General features: G+C 47.0%; 1 protein-coding gene across 4 annotated transcripts in view; it reads right to left on the bottom strand.

Annotated features, from left to right (window-relative positions):
- Window positions 1-2402: 2402 nt before the first annotated feature.
- The window catches only part of GABRA5 (gamma-aminobutyric acid type A receptor subunit alpha5), a 92284-nt gene continuing 75576 nt past the window's right edge, over window positions 2403-19110 (bottom strand). For 3 of the 4 annotated variants that reach the window (XM_005221734.5, XM_005221733.5, XM_005221731.5), the window contains 4 exons: window positions 14151-14294; window positions 11621-11773; window positions 8834-9045; window positions 2417-3701 (listed from right to left, as the gene is read on the bottom strand). In XM_005221734.5, the coding sequence (XP_005221791.1) occupies window positions 3402-3701; window positions 8834-9045; window positions 11621-11773; window positions 14151-14294 (809 nt within the window). In that variant the 3' untranslated portion in view covers window positions 2417-3401. Of the gene's footprint in view, window positions 3702-8833; window positions 9046-11620; window positions 11774-14150; window positions 14295-19110 lie in introns of all 4 variants that reach the window. The other variant, NM_001075844.1, reaches the window with a different exon arrangement.

Here is a 19110-nt window from a genome sequence, read left to right as displayed (position 1 = left end):
CCACTTCTTCTTCAGTGCATGAAAGTGAAAAGTGAAAGTAAAGTCGCTCAGTTGTGTCTCTGAGCAACCCCATGGACTGCAGCCTACCTGGCTCCTCCGTCCACGGGGTTTTCCAGGCAACAGTACAGGAGTGGGTTCCCATTGCCTTCTCCGGAAGTAATACTGATTGCTGACTTATTAGAATATTCTTTGTATTTATGGTGATGTCAAAAGAGATATGTTAAATACTCTGGTTCTAAAAGTAGGGCAGTGTAATTTATAATCATTTTCAAAATTTTTATCTCCTACCTTATTATCATTTTCCCAAGGTGATTCGTCATTGTATCCTCATTAAAAATAACAAACACTGAAATATCTATAATACAAAATTAACAGAAAACTAATGTGATCTTTTTCACTAAATTTTGCTCACATTTAAGGCTGAGCAGCATATAAATGCAGCAGTATCCTCAAATTGGAATTCCCCTAGCAGGGTTCTGATGGTTTCCTGTAACAAAGGCTAGAATTTGTCAAGAAAATTAATGCAACCTAATGTGGAAGATAACATTTCCCGTTAGGATTGAGATGTTTAAAGTGAGTTCTTGTGTGTAGCCTTTTAGATCCAACCTATACTATATTTTTCTCCAAACTACAATGCAAAGCTAAAATGTGAAGACTACATAAACAAATATAAATAAACAGTAAATAAAAACAAAGTTGCACAGTCAGCATCAGATTTGCCTTTGGTTTTTGCTGATTTTGTGCTGTAGTACAATGGAAAATGAAAATGAAAGTGAAAGTCTCTCAGTCGTGTCTGATTCTTTGTGACCCCATGGACTGCAGCATGCCAGGCCTCCATGTCCATCACCAACACCCAGAGCTTGCTCAAACTCATGTCCATTGAGTCGGTGATGCCATTCAACCATCTCATCCTCTATCGTCCCCTTCTCTTCCTGCCTTGAATCTTTCCCAGCATCAGGGGTCTTTTCCAATGAGTCAGTTCTTCGCATCAGGTGGCCAAAGCTGGAGTTTCAGCTTTAGCATCAGTCCTTCCAATGAATGTTCAGGACTGATCTCCTTTAGGATGGACTGGTTTGATCTCCTTGTAGTCCAAGGGACTCTCAAGAGTCTTCTCCAACACCACAGTTCAAAAGCATCAATTCTTCAATGCTCAGCTTTCCTTATGGTCCAACTTTCACATCCATAAATCCATAGAGGAAAATATAATACTTGATCTTGAATCCTGTGGAAAGATTTCTCAGAATAGTACTTGGGAGTTTTCAGTGAGTGGATGCTATAGGCATTTATATAGTTATTCAAGATAAAGGACTTCTGAATATGTGCTTATATGTGTGTCCATGGCCATGACCATATCTGTGTCCATCAAACATGCTGAGGTGTATCAGTTTTTAAGAACTAAGTTCCATGAAGTAGTCAGTTTAGGCAGGTATAACTTACTCCTTGGAAGGAAAGTGATGACCAACCTAGACAGCATAGCAGAGACATTACTTTGTCAACAAAGGTTCATCTAGTCAAGGCTAGGGTTTTTCCAGTAGTTATGTATGGATGTGAGAGTTGGACTAGAAAGAAAGCTGAGTGCCGAAGAACTGATGCTTTTGAACTGTGGTGTTGGAGAAGAGTCTTGAGAGTCCCTTGGACTGCAAGGAGATCCAACCAATCCATCCTAAAGGAGATCAGTCCTGGATGTTCATTGAAAGGACTGATGTTGAAGCTGCAAGTCCAATACTTTGGCCACCTGATATGAAGAACTGACTCATTTGAAAAGACCCTGATGCTGGGAAAGATTGAGGGCAGGAGGAGAAGGGGACAATAGAGGATGAGATGGTTGGATGGCATCACTGATTCAATGGACATGAGTTTGGGTAAACTCTGGGAGTTTGTGATTGACAAGGACGCCTGGCATGCTGTAGTCCATGGGGTCACAAAGAGTTGACAAGACTGAGTCACTGAACTGAACTTTGATACCATTTGCTAATGGTCATAAAATCCCTTGAGAGGAAAAAGAAACAGTTTCTTTCACACATGTTATCACTCTAACAGTAAGTAGATGGTCTACATGCAGTTCTTTGTATCACTCTTCACAAACAGCAAAAGGAAAGGTATGGAGGACTGAGCAGTAACCTTACCTTCAGGGAGGACTCTATTGAGCAGAGACCAGTGGAGCACTGTATCATGGAGATGTATGTGACAGAAAGAACTTCTGGTTCCACCTATTCACCTCATTGTGGTTGAAGTCAGCTTTCTCTTTACATGCTACCCAGAAGAATCAGACTAGAGCAGAGATGAACAGCTAAGTAAGAGGCTTTCTTCCCGAGCACTTTCATGATGGGTTTCCTTTATATCATCTTTAGAAAATGAGTCAGTACACCCACCAAAATTAGAAATATTTTCAGAAAATGACATATTTTCCACAAGATCAGTTTCATTTTTATTTTTTAATGAACATTTAAGGTTCATATACAAAAGCTAACAGAGCAATAAGTCAATCATGAAATAACATACAGGGAAATAAAATGGAAAATAACTCATTTACAATTTCTCACCACTGAAGCACTATACTCTGGCCGCAGTGAATTGTGGTCAGTGTTCCAGACAGTGTATGCTCAGGTCAGATGCCAAGACTGTCATCACACTACTTTTTAAGATCTTTTCTGTCTTGGTCATTGTTCAGTTAGTCAGTGGGGGGTGGGTGGTCAGAGGGAGAGAAGTATGTTTCATTCCCACTCCACCAAAAAAAAAAATTTTTAAGCAGTTAAATTTTTCCTTGGGGAAATATTTTATCTGTTAATCTAACATACTATCTGCTTCTATTATTAAATGTCTGCATAAATATTTATTTTATTTCTTAACATAAGATCATGCAGTAGTTTTAATTTCAGAGCAATTAAATTCTTTAATTTCAAAGAATTATCAAAGGCAATTAGTTTGTACATAAATGCCCACAGTTGAATTTTTCAATGCAAAATGTGCTCTTTGTGATATCTGTTTCTTGTGAGAGTTGGTCAAGTAATAATCATGGAGCATTTCCTAAAATATTTATTTGCTGGGAAAATTTGTATGAAATGACATCTGAAGTATAAAAAACATTGTTAGGTAACACTTGGAACAGTTAAAAATATACTTGTTTGTAAACTCTCAGTGTAAGGTGCTGAGCATCTGAGTGTCAGTGCCATTTCTCCTGTTTTTCTAGAAAGTGGCTTGATTTATTTATCAATGTGTCATCTCTGAAACATCTGACATTATATATAGAAACATCAAGGCAATATTATTTGTACATATAATTAAACATGCAAAAATTTCCTGAAAGATAGTGCCCAGATAAGGGAGGCCCCCCGAGTTCAACCTCTCCTTGGTGCCCGTCACTGACGTATGGCTCTCTTGGAGTTTGGGAGCATGAAAGCTCATTTTGGAGAGGTAGCCCCTTTAATCACTGGCTCCCTATTCAAATACGTTGCCCAGTAGACTAGGTTGAAAGTGCCAAACAGAAGTGGGAATATAATTCGGGACATTTTGTCAATCTTGCTGATGCTGTTGTAAGTCTTTTTGTTTTCAGAAGCCTTGTCTTCAGGTTTTACTGAGGCTGAAGAGGCATTTGTGGTCCCTGCAGGGGTCTGCTCCTTTGGGATGTTCGGGGGGTGGGTCATCTTCCCAGTAGTATAAGCGTTTGTTGACTTATTTATTGTAAGCTCACGCTCCTTTTTCTGCAAAATACAAGAAGAATGTAAGGGCATGATGTTTGCAAGCAACTATCAGTTCTCAAAAGAGACAGAGACAGAGAGGGGGATCAGCTTATCCCTGGCAGAGGACAGCCTTCCACAGACTTCTAGGCTTAGAAGCCCACGTGGCCAGTCTTGGATGTGAAATGCTAGAACAGGTAGAATAGTTTATGGTAGAAAAGTTAGGAAATGGTTCCCTTTGGTGCGGTGAGGACAGGAATGGACTGGGAAGGGGGACAGTGGCCTTCTGGAGTGTGACGACGTGCTCTGTTGTCATAGGGATTTGGGTTATACAGGTGAGCATGTTCGTCAAACCTTCTCAAGATACAGGTGAGCATGTTCGTCAAACCTTCTCAAGGGTACACTTAGAGTTTGTGCACGTCATACTATGTAAATTTTTGCTTCAAAAGAATCAAACAATAAACAAATATTGAACTCTAATTAGTGATATGCTTGCTGAATTATTTAGTGGGAAATGCATTATTTACTTTGAATCCATCAAGAATTAAGAAGCATTGACAGACTGAGGATGGCTGGATGGATGAATGGATAGATAGATGTTCAGTTCAGTTCAGTCGCTCAGTTGTGTCTGACTCTTTGCGACCCCATGAATCGCGACACGCCAGGCCTCCCTGTCCATCACCAACTCCCGAAGTTCACTCAGACTCATGTCCATCGAGTCAGTGATGCCATCCAGCCATCTCATCCTCTGTCATCCCCTTTTCCTCCTGCCTCCAATCCCTCCCAGCATCAGAGTCTTTTCCAATGAATCAACTCTTCGCATGAGGTGGCCAAAGTATTGGAGTTTCAGCTTTAGCATCATTCCTTCCAAAGAAATCCCAGGGCTGATCTCCTTTACAATGGACTGCTTGGATCTCCTTGCAGTCCAAGGGACTCTCAAGAGTCTTCTCCAACACCACAGTTCAAAAGCATCAATTCTTTGGCGCTCAGCTTTCTTCACAGTCCAACTCTCACATCCATACATGACCCCTGGAAAAACCATAGCCTTGACTAGACGGACCTTTGTTGGCAAAGTAATGTCTCTCCTTTTGAATATGCTATCTAGGTTGGTCATAACTTTCCTTCCAAGGAGTAAGCGTCTTTTGATTTCATGGCTGCAGCCACCATCTGTAGTGATTTTGGAGCCCCCAAAAATAAAGTCTGACACTGTTTGCACTGTTTCTCCATCTATTTTCCATGAAGTGATGGGACCAGATGCCATGATCTTTGTCTTCTGAATGTTGAGCTTTAAGCCAACTTTTTCACTCTCCACTTTCACTTTCATCAAGAGGCCTTTTAGTTGCTCTTCACTTTCTGCCATAAGGGTGGTGTCATCTGCATATCTGAGGTTATTGATATTTCTCCCGGCAATCTTGATTCCAGCTTGTGTTTCTTCCAGTCCAGCATTTCTCATGATGTACTCTGCATATAAGTTAAATAAGCAGGGTGACAATACACAGCCTTGACGTACTCCTTTTCCTATTTGGAACCAGTCTGTTGTTCCATGTCCAGTTCTAACTGTTGCTTCCTGACCTGCATACAAATTTCTCAAGAGGCAGGTCAGGTGGTCTGGTATTCCCATCTCTAGGTAACATAAATGACAGATAGGTAGCGATGACACATGCATAGTAAAATGTTAATAGAAGAGGTTTTCATTGTGTAATTCCTCAACATTTCCACATGCTTGCAAATTCGCATGATAGAATGTTGGGGAAAATTCTGTTCTTTTACCAAGTTAACATAGTCTCATTGAATTAAATTTAGAAAAACACACGAATACATTAAAGATAATATATCACCATCTTGGTGATCAAGACAGAACACCATCAGCACTCCAGAAGGTCACCATGCCCCTTCCCAGCCCATTTGCATCCTCACCCCAACAAAAGGAACCACTATTCTGAGTTTTTATGCCATAAACTATTTTGCGGGTTCTAGAATTTCACATCCAAGACAGTATTACTCACAATAGCAAAGACTGGTAACAACAAGTATCCATCAATAGATGAATAGTTAAACAAAATGCACATATATGCGTGTATATATATATATATATATATGCATATACACACAGCTGAAGTGACTGATCATGAATATACATTTATACATACACACACACACACACACACACACATATATATATATATGAATGCTGTTTGGTCGCTAAGTTGTGTCCCACTCTTCTGCAGCCCCATGGACTGCAGCCCACCAGGCTCCCCTGTCCATGGGATTTCCCAGGCAGGAATACTGGAGTGGGTTGCCATTTCCTCCTCCAGGGCATCTTCCCAACTCAGGGATCGATCCTGTGTCTCCTACATTGCAGGTGGATTCTCTACTGCTGAGCCACCAGGGAAGCCTTATACTATATACACACACACATATACCACACACACACAATGAAATACTATTCAGCCATAAATCCTACAGGGATGGACTGTTTTAAGTGAAATAAATCAGACAAATACCGTATGACTTCACTTATATGTAGGATCCAAATAAACAAAAAGCTGAACTCATAGATACAGCGAGCAGATTGGTGGTCAGCAGAGGTCAGGGTGGGGTGGGGAGCAAAGTGGATGAAGGTGGTCAAAAGGTACAAACTTCCAGCTTTAAAATAAATAAGATGAGGAAATGTAGTGCACAGCCTGGTGACTATAGTTTTAAAAAAGAAAAGCAAATATATTAATTATTAAAAATATGTGAAAGGTAAAAAGCAGAGAGGAAGGGCATGGAGAGGGAGCAGGAAGCAGTGGTGGAAAGCGAGGTTGAGCATGTGCACAGACCCAGGGAGCATGAGAACCCAGGCCCGCGGCGAGGATGACCATGAGCCTCAGAGCACAGCAAGGCCTGTGAGCAGCTGTGCAGCAGGGCTCTCTGCAGACCCAGTGGCTCCATGCGCACCTGTGCGGGGCTGCCACCAGCCTGACAGACTAGCTCTGTCAGTGTCTCGTGCAGCCTTCACGTCCTGGGGTAAGCAGGGCAGAGCACACACTGGAGGACAGCAGGGTGGTCTCAGGCGCAGGTGTCCTGCTCTGGGCAGGCGGGGCACAAGCCTTAGGACCGCCACAGTGGTTGGAGACGGGCCCCTGGTGCTCTGTCAGGGAAGACTTGCTGCCCAGCGCAGGGCGCAGAGGCCAGCAGACTGCTCCCTTCACAGTCAACCTGAACCTTTTTTCTGTACCCTTATGCAGGTGTTCACCCCTAAAAATTGCCTGGCACCCCCAACTCTGAAGACCCCAACAGGTAATGATGCCAAACAGTTTGGTGTTCAAGTTTTCTCTGCTTGTAAGTAAAAGCCAGTTCATGCAAAAAGAGTAATGATACACTTCCTCATTCATGCTCACCACCACGACTAAAGTAGGGCTTGCTGGCTGGGATGCCTGCAGATACCCTGATGCCTTCACTGGCCGAGGGCATGGGACCCCCTGCTCCACAACCTCTGGGGGCAACACACAGTCTTCCAGGAGATCAGTGCTAGTCTGGAGTGAGACAAGCTACTTTACCTCCAAGCCCTCCTCTCCCTTCTGGTCTGTGTTCAGACCTGTGATGAGTGGGAAGGACAGGGAGGCCACGTGCGGGAGAATGAGGTGGCTGACGATGATGACAGCCCACTACTTCAGGGCCGCTCCGCCTTCCTCCTAGGCTCACAGACACAAGCCTGATGGCCTCAGTTCCTGCTGCACCTCCCAGCTGGCTGTCCCACTCAAGGGGGCCACCTCCAGTCTACCATCACCAGGCCCATAGCAAACATTTACTTCCCTGCAACATGGTGCTGGGAAGCTCCTCTCCCCAGACTTCATATTTTTTGGGGTACGAACACCCCCATGGCTCTGCCTACTGGGACCCTTCAGTCAAGAGCCCCCAGTCCGACAGTCCCCTGCTTCTGCAGTGTTCTCCCAGCTCTCTGCCAACCACCGGCTCTGCTCAGCTGGCTCCTGCCCCCGTCACCTCCCACAGAAACACCCGTCTGGGAGCGTCATGCCTGTCAAGACCCTCACCTCCCCCGGCACCTCTCCCCACCCCTCCTGCCCTCAGGGGCCTGATACGGGCCCACTAGGCTTTCCTCCATCTTCATACAGGTGAGCTGGGCCTAGAAGCAGGTCTTTCTTGCATGACTGAAACCTCGGCGTGGGAGTGGATTCATGGTGCTTGAAAGTAGGAAAAATCCGATGGGCCAGGTCAAGTCAGAACTTTGGACTTTTCGTAAGAAAAGAACAGCTGTGTTGAATGAAAAAAGAGCTGTGCAGCTGTGGGTGCGCACCCCTGAGTGCCCTCAGCAGCAGAGTATCCAGGCGCCATCATGGGTCTGGGCTCCAGTCTCCAGTCTCCAGGAAGGCCCCAGGACTGCCCTCGTGATGATGTCCAAAGGACAGATGGAGTTTCACATTCAAGCCTGCTCTGGCAACTCTGGACTGCTCATCTCTCATCTCTTACTTGCTCATTTGTTTTATGTATGGTATAATTATCACTTTGCCACGTGCTATTTCTTTTCTCTTCCATGTATGTTATTTTCTTTTCCCCAAGGACCTCGTTCAAGTTGGAATGTTGCACAACCTTTTTCTTCAAATATTTTTTAGATTCAGGCACCAATCTCTTTCTATATACTCAGCACTTAATTGCTCTGCACAGAAAAATGCTTCCCAAGATAACTCTTGCCTCGTTTAAGCAAGCCAGATCATCCCATGAGTAGAATTAGGTGTGTTTGCTGTTGTGTTGCTTTCAATAATTCAAACGCTCCCTTTATGACCTTCAGCCACCTTGCAGAAGACACTGCATGGTGAAGTGGCAAAAGAATGAGCAGAACCATTGACTGTACAATTCAAAACTGGGTAAGTAGTCCCTGAACAGACAGAAGGTACTTCATCAAAAGTAATAGGCCTGAGGATAAACAAGCCCAAACCATTAACATGAAATCAGATCTTTCCCTTGAATGAAGCTAGTGATTGAAAATAAAGTTAAAACAGGACCTGTTATAAGACTTTGTAAGGTCTGTGAATATAAGGGAAGGAATCATTTTTCAGGGGAAGGGATGTAGGGAAGAGAAACACTTGGGCTTTTAGTTGGACATAAAGTCAGGCCCGTTTTCTTTGGAGTAAGGAGGAAAATGAAGTCAGTACCTTGATCTTGGCTGCTTCCAAGGCTTTTTTCCCATCCCAGGCCCAGCCTCTCTTTGTGAAATAGTTGACGGTAGCAAACTCGATCAGCGCAGAGAACACAAAAGCGTAACACACGGCTATGAACCAGTCCATGGCTGTTGCATAAGCCACTTTGGGCAGAGAGTTCCGGGCGCTGATGCTGAGGGTGGTCATGGTCAGCACCGTGGTCACCCCTGGTCAACAATAAGGGGAGGACAATGGAACAAGAGTCAGCTCTAGCAACGGACCCCAGGATAACACCTCTGCATGAGACAAAGACAGAAAGAAGCTGTCTCTCAGCCCAGGTCTCTCTCTACGATTCTCATAGCACAACACGTTCCTTTAAACACTGCTTAGTTTCCTTATCTTCTCAGTTGTCTCCGCTAGAATATGGATCGAGGCGGGCAGGGATTGGGTCTGATTTGTACACACACCCTGTGTCCCTGTTGTCCTGACCTGAGCCCTGCAGAGAGCGGATGCCCAACACAGATAAGTTAGAAGACTGGGGCATCTTTGTGTTCCTCAGAAAAGTCGAGCTGAGATGGGCAGGGATGTTCCCACGGCTCTGGGGAAGCACTTCACAAAGACTCACGGTGCCCCTGACAAACTGTGGGCTCCAGAAAACTCATAAAGCAGACTTGCTTTCACATGGACTAACGGAGCCTGCAGACTCCAAGGACCTGAGTGCAACAGAAGTACCACATCTGAATCTAGGTCTTGGCACGCCCTCTAAGAAAGAACTGGGTCACCTTGAGGCTGCTGTGTAAGATGCCTGTAGCCATCTGCCTTGTCTTTTAGGGAAATCTGCAGTGAGCATACAGCAAGTCTAGATCCTCAGAGGGAGCTGTTGAACCTTTACTGGGCGTCTGCTAGGGGCCAGCCCCTGATGTAAGCTACATTCTGGATGGGTGTCAATATTCACATTTGGCAGGTGAGGAGCTTAAAGATTTAAAAATAGTACTGCACTCAAATTCACCAGCTGGCAAATGAGAGCCAATACTAGACCCAGGTCTGCTGAACACTTACAGCCCATGTAGTTTCCACAAGCTCTGTCCTTCCTCTTAGCATAGTTTTGCTTGCATAAGGGTGCATGTCTATGCACGGGGTGTGAGTGCAATGCAGCTGTTCCAGTGGAACTGTGTGCCACCCTCCCCAAATTCAGAGGTCGAAGTCCTAATCTCTGGAACTCAGCATTACTTTCCAGATCTTACTTAGAAACATGGTGTTTACAGAAGTAATGAAGTTACAGTGAGGTTATTAGGGTAGGCCTTAATCCAATATGACTGGTATCTCTCTCTCTCTCACACACACACACACACAGGGAAAACCCCATGTGAAGCCCAGAATTATGCTGCCACATGCCAAGAAACTACCAGAAACTAGGAGAGAGGCCAGACGCAGAGCCTTCCTTCAGAGAAAACCAACTCTGCTGATTTGGGACTTGGAGCTTCCAGAACAGTTAACTCCAGGCAGTTAACTTCTATTGCTTAAGCCCTCAGTGGGAGGAACTGTACTAAGGCAGCCCCAGCAAACAGCATCAAAAGACTGTAATGTTGCTGGTGATCATAGCAGCTTAGTGTTCATTCAGTGTCATCCTTCAGAGATATTTACATACCCTCACCGAACATGGCACTGTGCATGGAATTGATGCTTAATAAGAAATCAGTGGTCACCTTTGATTTTTCTTAGAAATCCAGTTCATCATTGTGCTAGAGAGCAGTGCTCTGTGTATGACCTTAAACAGGCTTCTTTTGTCTCCTTGAGTCTTTTAACATCCTAACACTAGTTGAAAATCTCTACGAGGAAGCAGACTGGAATACAAGGCATCCTCCAAACTAAATTTTTTTCCTTGTCCACCTACTAATGTTCTCCTAAAGAGCTGGGGGAACACTGTCTAGCCACAAGCCAACCCCCACACCTTCCTGATGCTAAATCAGAGGAGGCAGACGAAGCATGCGGTTGGAGGCAAAGAGGTGGTTGCACAGAAGCAGTCCTGGGCCCTTCCTGGAAATCTCCAGGATCTCCGGCTTCTTCCACCTACAGGAGTTTTGGCAGGAAATGCAGGGCACCTTTCCTTCTTTGGAAGAAAAAGTACAGTAGGAAGAGCCGAGGTGGGAACAGTACTTGACAGTTTAGAAAGATGTGAATATCCATTACAACTGACCCATAAAATTACTTTTAATGTTGAATTTGATGAAATGAGCTCCCAAGTAAGAGTAAAACATTGGATCATGTCTGCTGTGTCAAGGTACTAGCTAGCTAGATCTGGCTAAACTTGATTTATGTCTCAGGGATGTCAGATAATATTCTAGATTCTTATCATACATATGTGTACATATTCACACATATCATACATGCATATATCTCATATATGTGTTTATTTATACATTTGTTGTTCTTGCTCAGTCGCTCAGTTGTTTCCGAATTTCTGTGGTCCCATGGACTTTAGTCTGCCAGGCTCTTTTGTAAAAATACTGTAGCAAAATCTCATGTAAGACAGATTGCTGGAAATTTTAAAAACACTGTCCTGCCCTGCCCCTCCCCCCAAAAAGAGAAAAAAAAATAACAGGCTACTGGTGAAAGGCTTTTCAGGAGGGAAACGATGATCAAATTGCTCTGAAACTTGGTTCAGAAAGCAGCCCTAAATCTAGTCTTTAAGACTGAATTTGTTTTCAAGGTCACAGAATAGACAGGCAGCTCTAGGCTGTTGTTTTCTGCGATGTTAGACTAGGCAGAACACAGTCTGCAGGCTGGGTTAGGCACACTCACCAAACACTGTCCTGGCAGGAACTGATTCTCGGTTCAGCCAAAAGGACACTTGTGACAAGATCACGGTCATGATGCAGGGGAGGTAGGTCTGGATGACAAAGTAGCCAATCTTCCTCTTCAGATGGAAATGAGCTGTCATGATTGTGTATTCACCTGCAAATAAGCAAATCAGTGCAGTCAGCCACCTAAAGGAATCCCTGTGCTTCCTGCCCTGGTCACCGTCTCCTCGGGAGCTCCCTTCTCCCCACCTTCCCTCTGCACAAGCGTTCAATTGTGTTCTTTGGGTGAAGGAGAGGCTGGTTGTTTTGTTAAGTCTCCTGACTCCCGGCCTCTGAAGAGCCTCTGCGGGGGGATGCTTTTCTGGGGAAAATCAGATTTGTGTGTTTTCCTAATCCCTGGTTACAATCTGTGCCACTCTCCACCTGCCCCCCTCAGTGCTACTGCCCTCAGGATTTCAGGATTTAGCCTCTCTACATATAACTCAGGACATCACAGAGCCCTGTCGCGGGTGGAGGGTTTTTCCTCACTTCCCAGCCAGAGAGGGCTGGCAGGGGCGGTGGGCTTCCAGGCCCCCACAGGCTCAGTGCCCCGCCTCGGCTGGGGGGTGAGAAGCAGCAGACCCAGGAGGCGGCGGGTCCTGACTGCGCCGAGCCCCCACGCCTTCCAGGGACAGCGAGGGCATCTCTTTGGCGATGCCCCAGTGCCTTCTCTGGATCTGCCTGGTGGTGTGGGAGGCGGGCGCCGACCTTCCCCTCATTGCGGAGAATGACGCTGCACTGACGGTGAACTGGTAAGGAGCCAAGGTGGCTACATGGGCAGTGGGGTGAGATGGGCTCCTTTGCTGCAAGAGTCTGCCTATCCCTGGGGAGACGGGAAGGATGCTTCCAGACGTGAAGGCACAGCTGAGTTGATCTGAGGACAAGAGTCCTTTGACTGATTGGAAGAATCAGACGGTGTGGTCAGCGAGTCTGGCAGAACCATGGATGTGGGTGGAGGGTCGGGGGGCCTCTGCTGAAGTGGACCCCAGATGGGCCATCTGTTTGAGGGTGGTCAGACTGCAGCATGGGCTCAGTGTTGAGGCGTTTGAGACTGGTTAAAGCGTGGATGCTTGCTGTTGGAATCAAAGCCCAGCGCTCAGTAAGGTCAGCTGCGGATGTGTCCCTAGGTGCCTTTCCTCACAGCATGAATTAAGATCATGTGTGGCAAAACCTGCTCCCTACAGAAGAGGAGACCACAATTCCTGCAGGGCCGAGAGCCACCACGCCCTCCCCACAGCCCCAGGCAGGCAAGAGGAGGGACTGGGCTCCGTCCCATAGAAGGAGACAGGGACACAGGGAAGGGGGGAAGGTATGCTAGTAGCAAAGACATCTTTGCCATGATCTGATTTTGCCAGGAGGATAAACACCATTCTGTTTCTTTGCATTCGGATTTGAAGTTACTCTCCTACTTATAAATTCTTTTGCTGTTATGGTTCTTTTCATTCTGTTTTATTTTTGAGTCGAGGATAGCAATATAAGATAACTTTCAAAAAAGGTCATTTTTTAAAATGCAAATAGGGGCAGAATCCCATTTAAAAATGTCTACAGAATGACATGAAACAGGGTTTATTAGTGTTGCACTCCTTAACCCCAAGTATCTGCCATGCCACCTTCCCACTTGTTCCTATAAAACCAGGCCTGCTTCCTCTTCCTTTCCCTTGAACGCAGCAACAGTATGTTGCAGCAGCCTCTTCCCAGGCCTGCCAGGCCCTTTCTGAGGACACCAACCCTCTCCAGCGGATGGGCACTGAGTGGAAGGCTGCAATGTGCATCCCTTGCTTCCGGCCAGCTCCCAGGGGTGGTGATGCTGACAGAGTGATGCTGACCGGGGGACCATCTGGGGCTTAGAACTCATGCTGCGAGCAGGACTCACTCCATCCTTGTCCCACATTTCTCCTGCCATTTGGTGCCCTGGAGGACCCTGCCCTGCTCACAGCCAAGCTAGTGATCGTGACCATTGGGGTTGGGGTCTGTGGACACCCCCTGTCGCTGTAGGCCAGGGGGTTCCTTCGAAGACCCTGCCCACTTGGCATCGGGTGATGCCAGGACTGTGCTGCCCTGAGGGCTCAAGCCAGCCCTGTGCCTGAGGGAGTTAACTGCACCCTCGAAGGCTGTGGTGATTTCTACGCAGCTCGCTGTGCTTTCCAAAATTCAACCCCAGGGGAATCCCTGAAATGGTCAAACAGGGAAACAGCAGAGCAGGTAAATGGGAGAATGTGTAGGCAGCTCTCTGCCTTGGCTGCAGAGGCTGGTGCTGGCGTCTTGGTGCTTGGCAGGACTGTTACATAAGCAGGGCCCGCGGTCACTGATGCTCACATGGGGGCAAACGCACCTCGGATTAACGTCCCTCATGACCCTTAATCCCGGGATGCCACAGCTGCGCCTCCGTGCGCGGCCGGAAGAGGGGCTGGACGTGGCGGTTCCTTGCGGCTCAGGAGAGCCGGGGCTCCCCAAGGCGTGCGCCCGTGCGGGGTGCGGGAGAGGAGGGCTACCTGTGCTGGTGCTGATGTTCTCCGTGCCCACGGTCTGCCCCATGAGGTGGTACTGGTTCAGCCTGGAGCCATCTTCTGCCACCACCACTGACTTGGCGGTGCCGTTGGTCCAGACATAGATGACTTCGGAATTAGGATATGCGTCTGCATGGCGGGGGACAGAAGGCAGTGTAAGCCTGGGAACGTTTGCAGCCTGGTACAACCACACATGTTTATGAGAGTAGTCAGAGAGATGACTGAAGAATCAAATGACCTACAGAAAGTACAGGCAGTCAGACCAGGGCAGACAGCTCCACCGTCGAAGCCCTTATCATTTCCACAGGGCGGAGCCCTCAGAAGTCAGGCCCAGTGCTTCCCACGGACTGTCTTCTCTTCAGGGTGCACCGTCGCATGGGCCGAGACCACAGGGCCTGGGGCTCTCCCAGCTCCACGCTCTGGGGCAAGTCTCCTGTTCTGTGCTCAGTGCTTCTATCTGAGAACGGGATTGTGACAATGTCTGCCGTCCACTATTACAATGGACATGACAAGAGCTCCATCAGGGTGTCAACGGTTCATTAACAGTAAAAGTAAACACGATGAGTCACGCAAGAAGCAATGAGTAAGTTCACTGTGCACACACCAAAAAGACAGTTTGCAAACTGAGAGCTCTCAAACCAAAGCATGGGTTGAGGCTCAGGGGTACACTGTTATAAAGCAGCTTGTATAGCAGGAAAGAGTTGATGGTTTATTATTCAAAGTGGTTACAATATTAGAATTTTCTTAAATGATATGGAATTGGTCAGTAGTTGCCTCATATCAACCCCAGGAAACAGTTTAAGTTTTACTTCTAATTCTTAGAGGCAAATGACCCAGGTCAAGTTAGCCTTAGAAAATAAGCTAAATTAAGCTTCATTTGTAGGATGAAACTGGCTGTCTGCTCAGTGAGTTTTCATGTCTGGTCTCCATTTGTTTGTGATTCTAACTTGCAGCAGCGTCTGACTACATCAGCTCCTATAAAGGTTTCACTTTGCAGAAGGCACTTGTCTGGTTGTCTGCACTGTCCTGGCAGGCAGGTGATGCAGGCAGCAGGAACTTTAACCCTGGCGTCATATCTGTGACTGTTACCTTACACGGCAAAAGGCACCGTGCAAATGGAATGAAAGCTATGGGCCTTTTGGTCAGGAGATTTCCTAGATGATCCCAGTGGACCCAATATAACCACTTTAGTCCTTCAAAACAGAGAACTTTCTCAAGCTGAGGCCAGTCGTAGAGACCCAGTTTAGAGAGATGTGAAGCAGAAAGAAAGGACTCAACTTCTATTGCTGGTTTTAGAGGTGTAGGAAGGGGCCATGACCCAGGGTATGGAGTTAGCCCTTCTATGGGCAAGAATGACTCCTGGTGACAGCCAGCAAGAAACAGACTTCAACCTGCAGATCAGGGAACTGAATCCTGCCTGCAGCCTGAGGGGCTGGATGTGGACTTGCCCCCAGAGCTTCCAGAAGGGAAGGCAGCCCTGCTGACACCACGATTCTGGCCATGGGAAACCCAGAGCTGGGATACCAGGCACATTCACCGTCTGACCTGTAGAACTAGAAGACGATACAAGTGTTGTTCTATTTTTTAATGTTTTAACTATTGAGATACAACGGACACATATCATTGTATAAGTTTAAGGTGTACAATGTCATGATTTTATATATGTATATATTATAAAATGATGACTACAATAAGGCTACTTAATAAATATGTTGTTTCAATTAAATTGCTAAGTTTGTGATAACATGTCACGGCAGCAGAACACTAGAACAGGTGGATGGAAAATAAACAGAAGACTGTATCCCAGAGGAGGGAGACAAATATACATGAACATGTTATATGTGAGGTGGCAGTGAGTGCTACAGGGAGACACACGCTCTGCCGAGGGGAGAGGTGCAGTGGGGGAGTCTGGGGAGGTGAGATCGAGGGGCGTCAGCACAGGTATGTCATGGGAAGCAGTGGCTGGGGTGTGTGTCGGTGGAGGGGAGGGGCCCGCAGGGTGAGGCCTGAGAGGTGAGGAGGCAGCAGAGGCACTGGCGCGGCGGCCGCTGCACTGGGGGGACGGTGAGCACGCTTCCGGGGGTCTGGGTCACAGGCTTGAGGAGAGCGGCTCCCGGGGAGCGGATGGCATGAAGGAACCCGCCCGCTGGAGCGCTCCTCGTGTCTTTCAAGGCCCCCGACGGTGAACCCACACACCTACAGCATCTGCACGGCTGCCACACCCAGACCCCAGCGCCTTCTGCACAAGCCTGTGCGCTGGGTTCCCCGCCTGGCATCAACCCCCGGCGCAAAGAGCTGCATGCCCTCACAGGGAGGCCTCAGCAGGCGTCTCAGGAGACAGGCGGGCTGGTAGGGAAGGCGTCCCTGGGCGGGGCGGCAGGTTCCGGGACTCCGCCAGGCAGGGCCCGGTGCACGGCTCATGGGCCCGGTGCAGCCACTGCTGCGCAGACGGGCAGGAGTGTTGTGTGGCCACAGGCCTCCACAGAAGGTGCCAGAAGAAGAGTCACGCCAGTGATGAGTACTCCTTCCTACTAAGTGTGGAAGTTTCTCTGCTAGTGCACATCACTACCCTTATTCTTCATTTACGTGCGAAAGAGCATTCCTAATACTTTAAAAATAATAAAACAAACAAGTATAGAGCAAACACTGAGTTAATACAGAGGAAACTTCCAGGCCCTCTGTGAACTCACTTTCCCCCCACAGGTTCTATTCCAAACTTAACAATAATCACATAATCACTGCATTGTTTGCTCTGTAGTTTTACAGACATCACTAAACACAGGTTTTTTTTTTTTTTTTTTGCTGTTTTCTTCATAAAATCTGATTGTGTTTTTTACCCGTTTGAATCATGTATTCTTTACATATTCTGATATACATAATTTTTTTGTTCCATGTGTTGTAAACATCTTCAAGTTGTGCCTATATAACTTTGCTCACTTAAAAAAAAAATTTATAAATGGTAGCTTAAGTGAGTTAAATTTATCAACCTTTTAATCTCTGCATCTTATTTTGGAGGCCCTCCTGATCAAAGCTAGAATGCTCCATCTTTAACCATTAGGGCCTTGATACAAGGAGCTGACTTCTGTACATATTTTCCTATATAAGTATCCAATTGCACCCTCTCCATGAGATTTTCTGTGCTGCCACAGGAATCATTAAGCCGTTCTTCCCACCCACATCCTTTCAGGGCCTGTTCTGACAAGTAAGGTCTCCTGCGGGCACAGGTTCTCTCTGTGGAATTGTCTGTTTTGCTTCCTTTTTCTATTGCGATTTCAAGCCCCTCGTCTTAACCACACAGAGTGCAGAACTCTAGACACCAGCAGCTGGAAGAGCAATCTGTCCCCTTTTCATCTTCACCCACACACATGTTAGAATCAGGCTTTCCCCAAAATACTCTGATGAGATTTATGTTGGACCTGAACCGGATCTACAGATTTTAGATTGGGGTGACATCACATCTTAGGTATAGAATCCTTTTACCAGGGACATGATGTGTATGTAGGTCTCTGGAATGCAAGTGACTGATAATACGCTTTTTTTAATTGTAGTGTTAAGTGCCTGGGATCAGGCTTTCAATTGCTGATTGCCAAGGCACCTGTTTAAAAAGGCATTCACCTCCCATGAGCATATTCCCAGATACTCCACTAGATAAAGGACCAACCCACCCATGCAGTTCCCCTTCAAGAAAACCCAAGGTGACCTAGATAACTGACCGCCTGATGACCCCAATTCTCCCTAGTTAGAACACCTAATTCCCATTCTTATGTTTTGAATTTGCCAATAAAAACTTAACTGGTGAAACCCTAAGCACCCCACCCTGGACCCCAATAAAGGCAGAGCCCCACATCTATGGTCTTCCTCTTTGCCTCACCATGACTGTGCTGCGTGGCCCTGGGTGTGCTATGTGTCCGCTGAGATCTCTGAGTGATAACCTGGTTTTTTTCAAAGTTCCCTTTTCCTGGCAGTTCCTGCCAAGTGTGTCATGCAGTCATAACAGGAACCAGGAAGGCCTGTCCAGCGTCAGCATTGGCTCCCATCAGAGAATGTCTGAGTGGGCTGCCATGGCTCGTACGGGCCCAGATGGGCACCCCAAGCATTCCTAGCCACAGTGTGTGTCTGACGGCTGATGATGACCTGAGGGCAACACAGAACAGTGCTCTAGGTGCACACATCTCTCGGTGAGGTCGTATCACTTTCCTCTTTCACCGGGTGTTCTCCCCTCAGACGTGTGTTAGTCAACACGGTTCCAAAACCTAGTGTGTCCTGTCTCTGAGCAAAGCCGCAGCTCCCAGAGTTGGGAACCCTACTTCTCAGGAGGCTCCTCGGCAAGGGGGTTGTTAGAACCCTGAGAATCAGTGACACGATTCCAGTGCCATCTGTGTATCAGTAAGATATCAAACAGAATGATGTAAACAGAGCAGACGTGCTCACCAGTTAATGGGATACCACGGATGCTGCACTTGAATTACATGGCAAGTGGAGGCTGAGTGTTCTTGTCATGTGGTTTTAAATTAGCATGACCTTCCAAGTCTCAGGTAATGCAGAAGCGTGTTTGCACATGGGCTGCACTGGAGCCCTCCAGCACAAGTGTGTTCTGCTGTAAGTTCCCTTCTCTGTTACGGGAGATGTGGCTGGGGTGGTGTTGGGGGCTGACGGTGCACTCCACCCTGGCAAGCTGCTTTCCAAGTGTCTGGTCACAGACAGTCAGGCTTGTGCTGGCAGCTCCCTGAATTCCCCACAAACAAGGTGAGATTTCCCTCTTTCTATCATTCACACGGCACAGCACCCTGAAAACTGCAGGGCCGTGGCGCTGAGACATGGACTGGAGCAGAGTGGCCACGCCGGGTTCTGGCCAGGGCTGAGTGTGGAGTGGGTGGTGGACGGTGATGAGGCTCCCTGCTGTCCCCAGACTGGCGCAGGCAGCTAGCATCCTGTGGTCTTGTGC

The sequence above is a fragment of the Bos taurus genome, chromosome 21 (assembly GCF_002263795.3).
Source record: "Bos taurus isolate L1 Dominette 01449 registration number 42190680 breed Hereford chromosome 21, ARS-UCD2.0, whole genome shotgun sequence".
NCBI lineage: Eukaryota > Metazoa > Chordata > Mammalia > Artiodactyla > Bovidae > Bos > Bos taurus.
The sequence above is the reverse complement of the archived record's forward strand: the minus strand, read 5'-3'. Positions and strand labels throughout refer to the sequence as shown.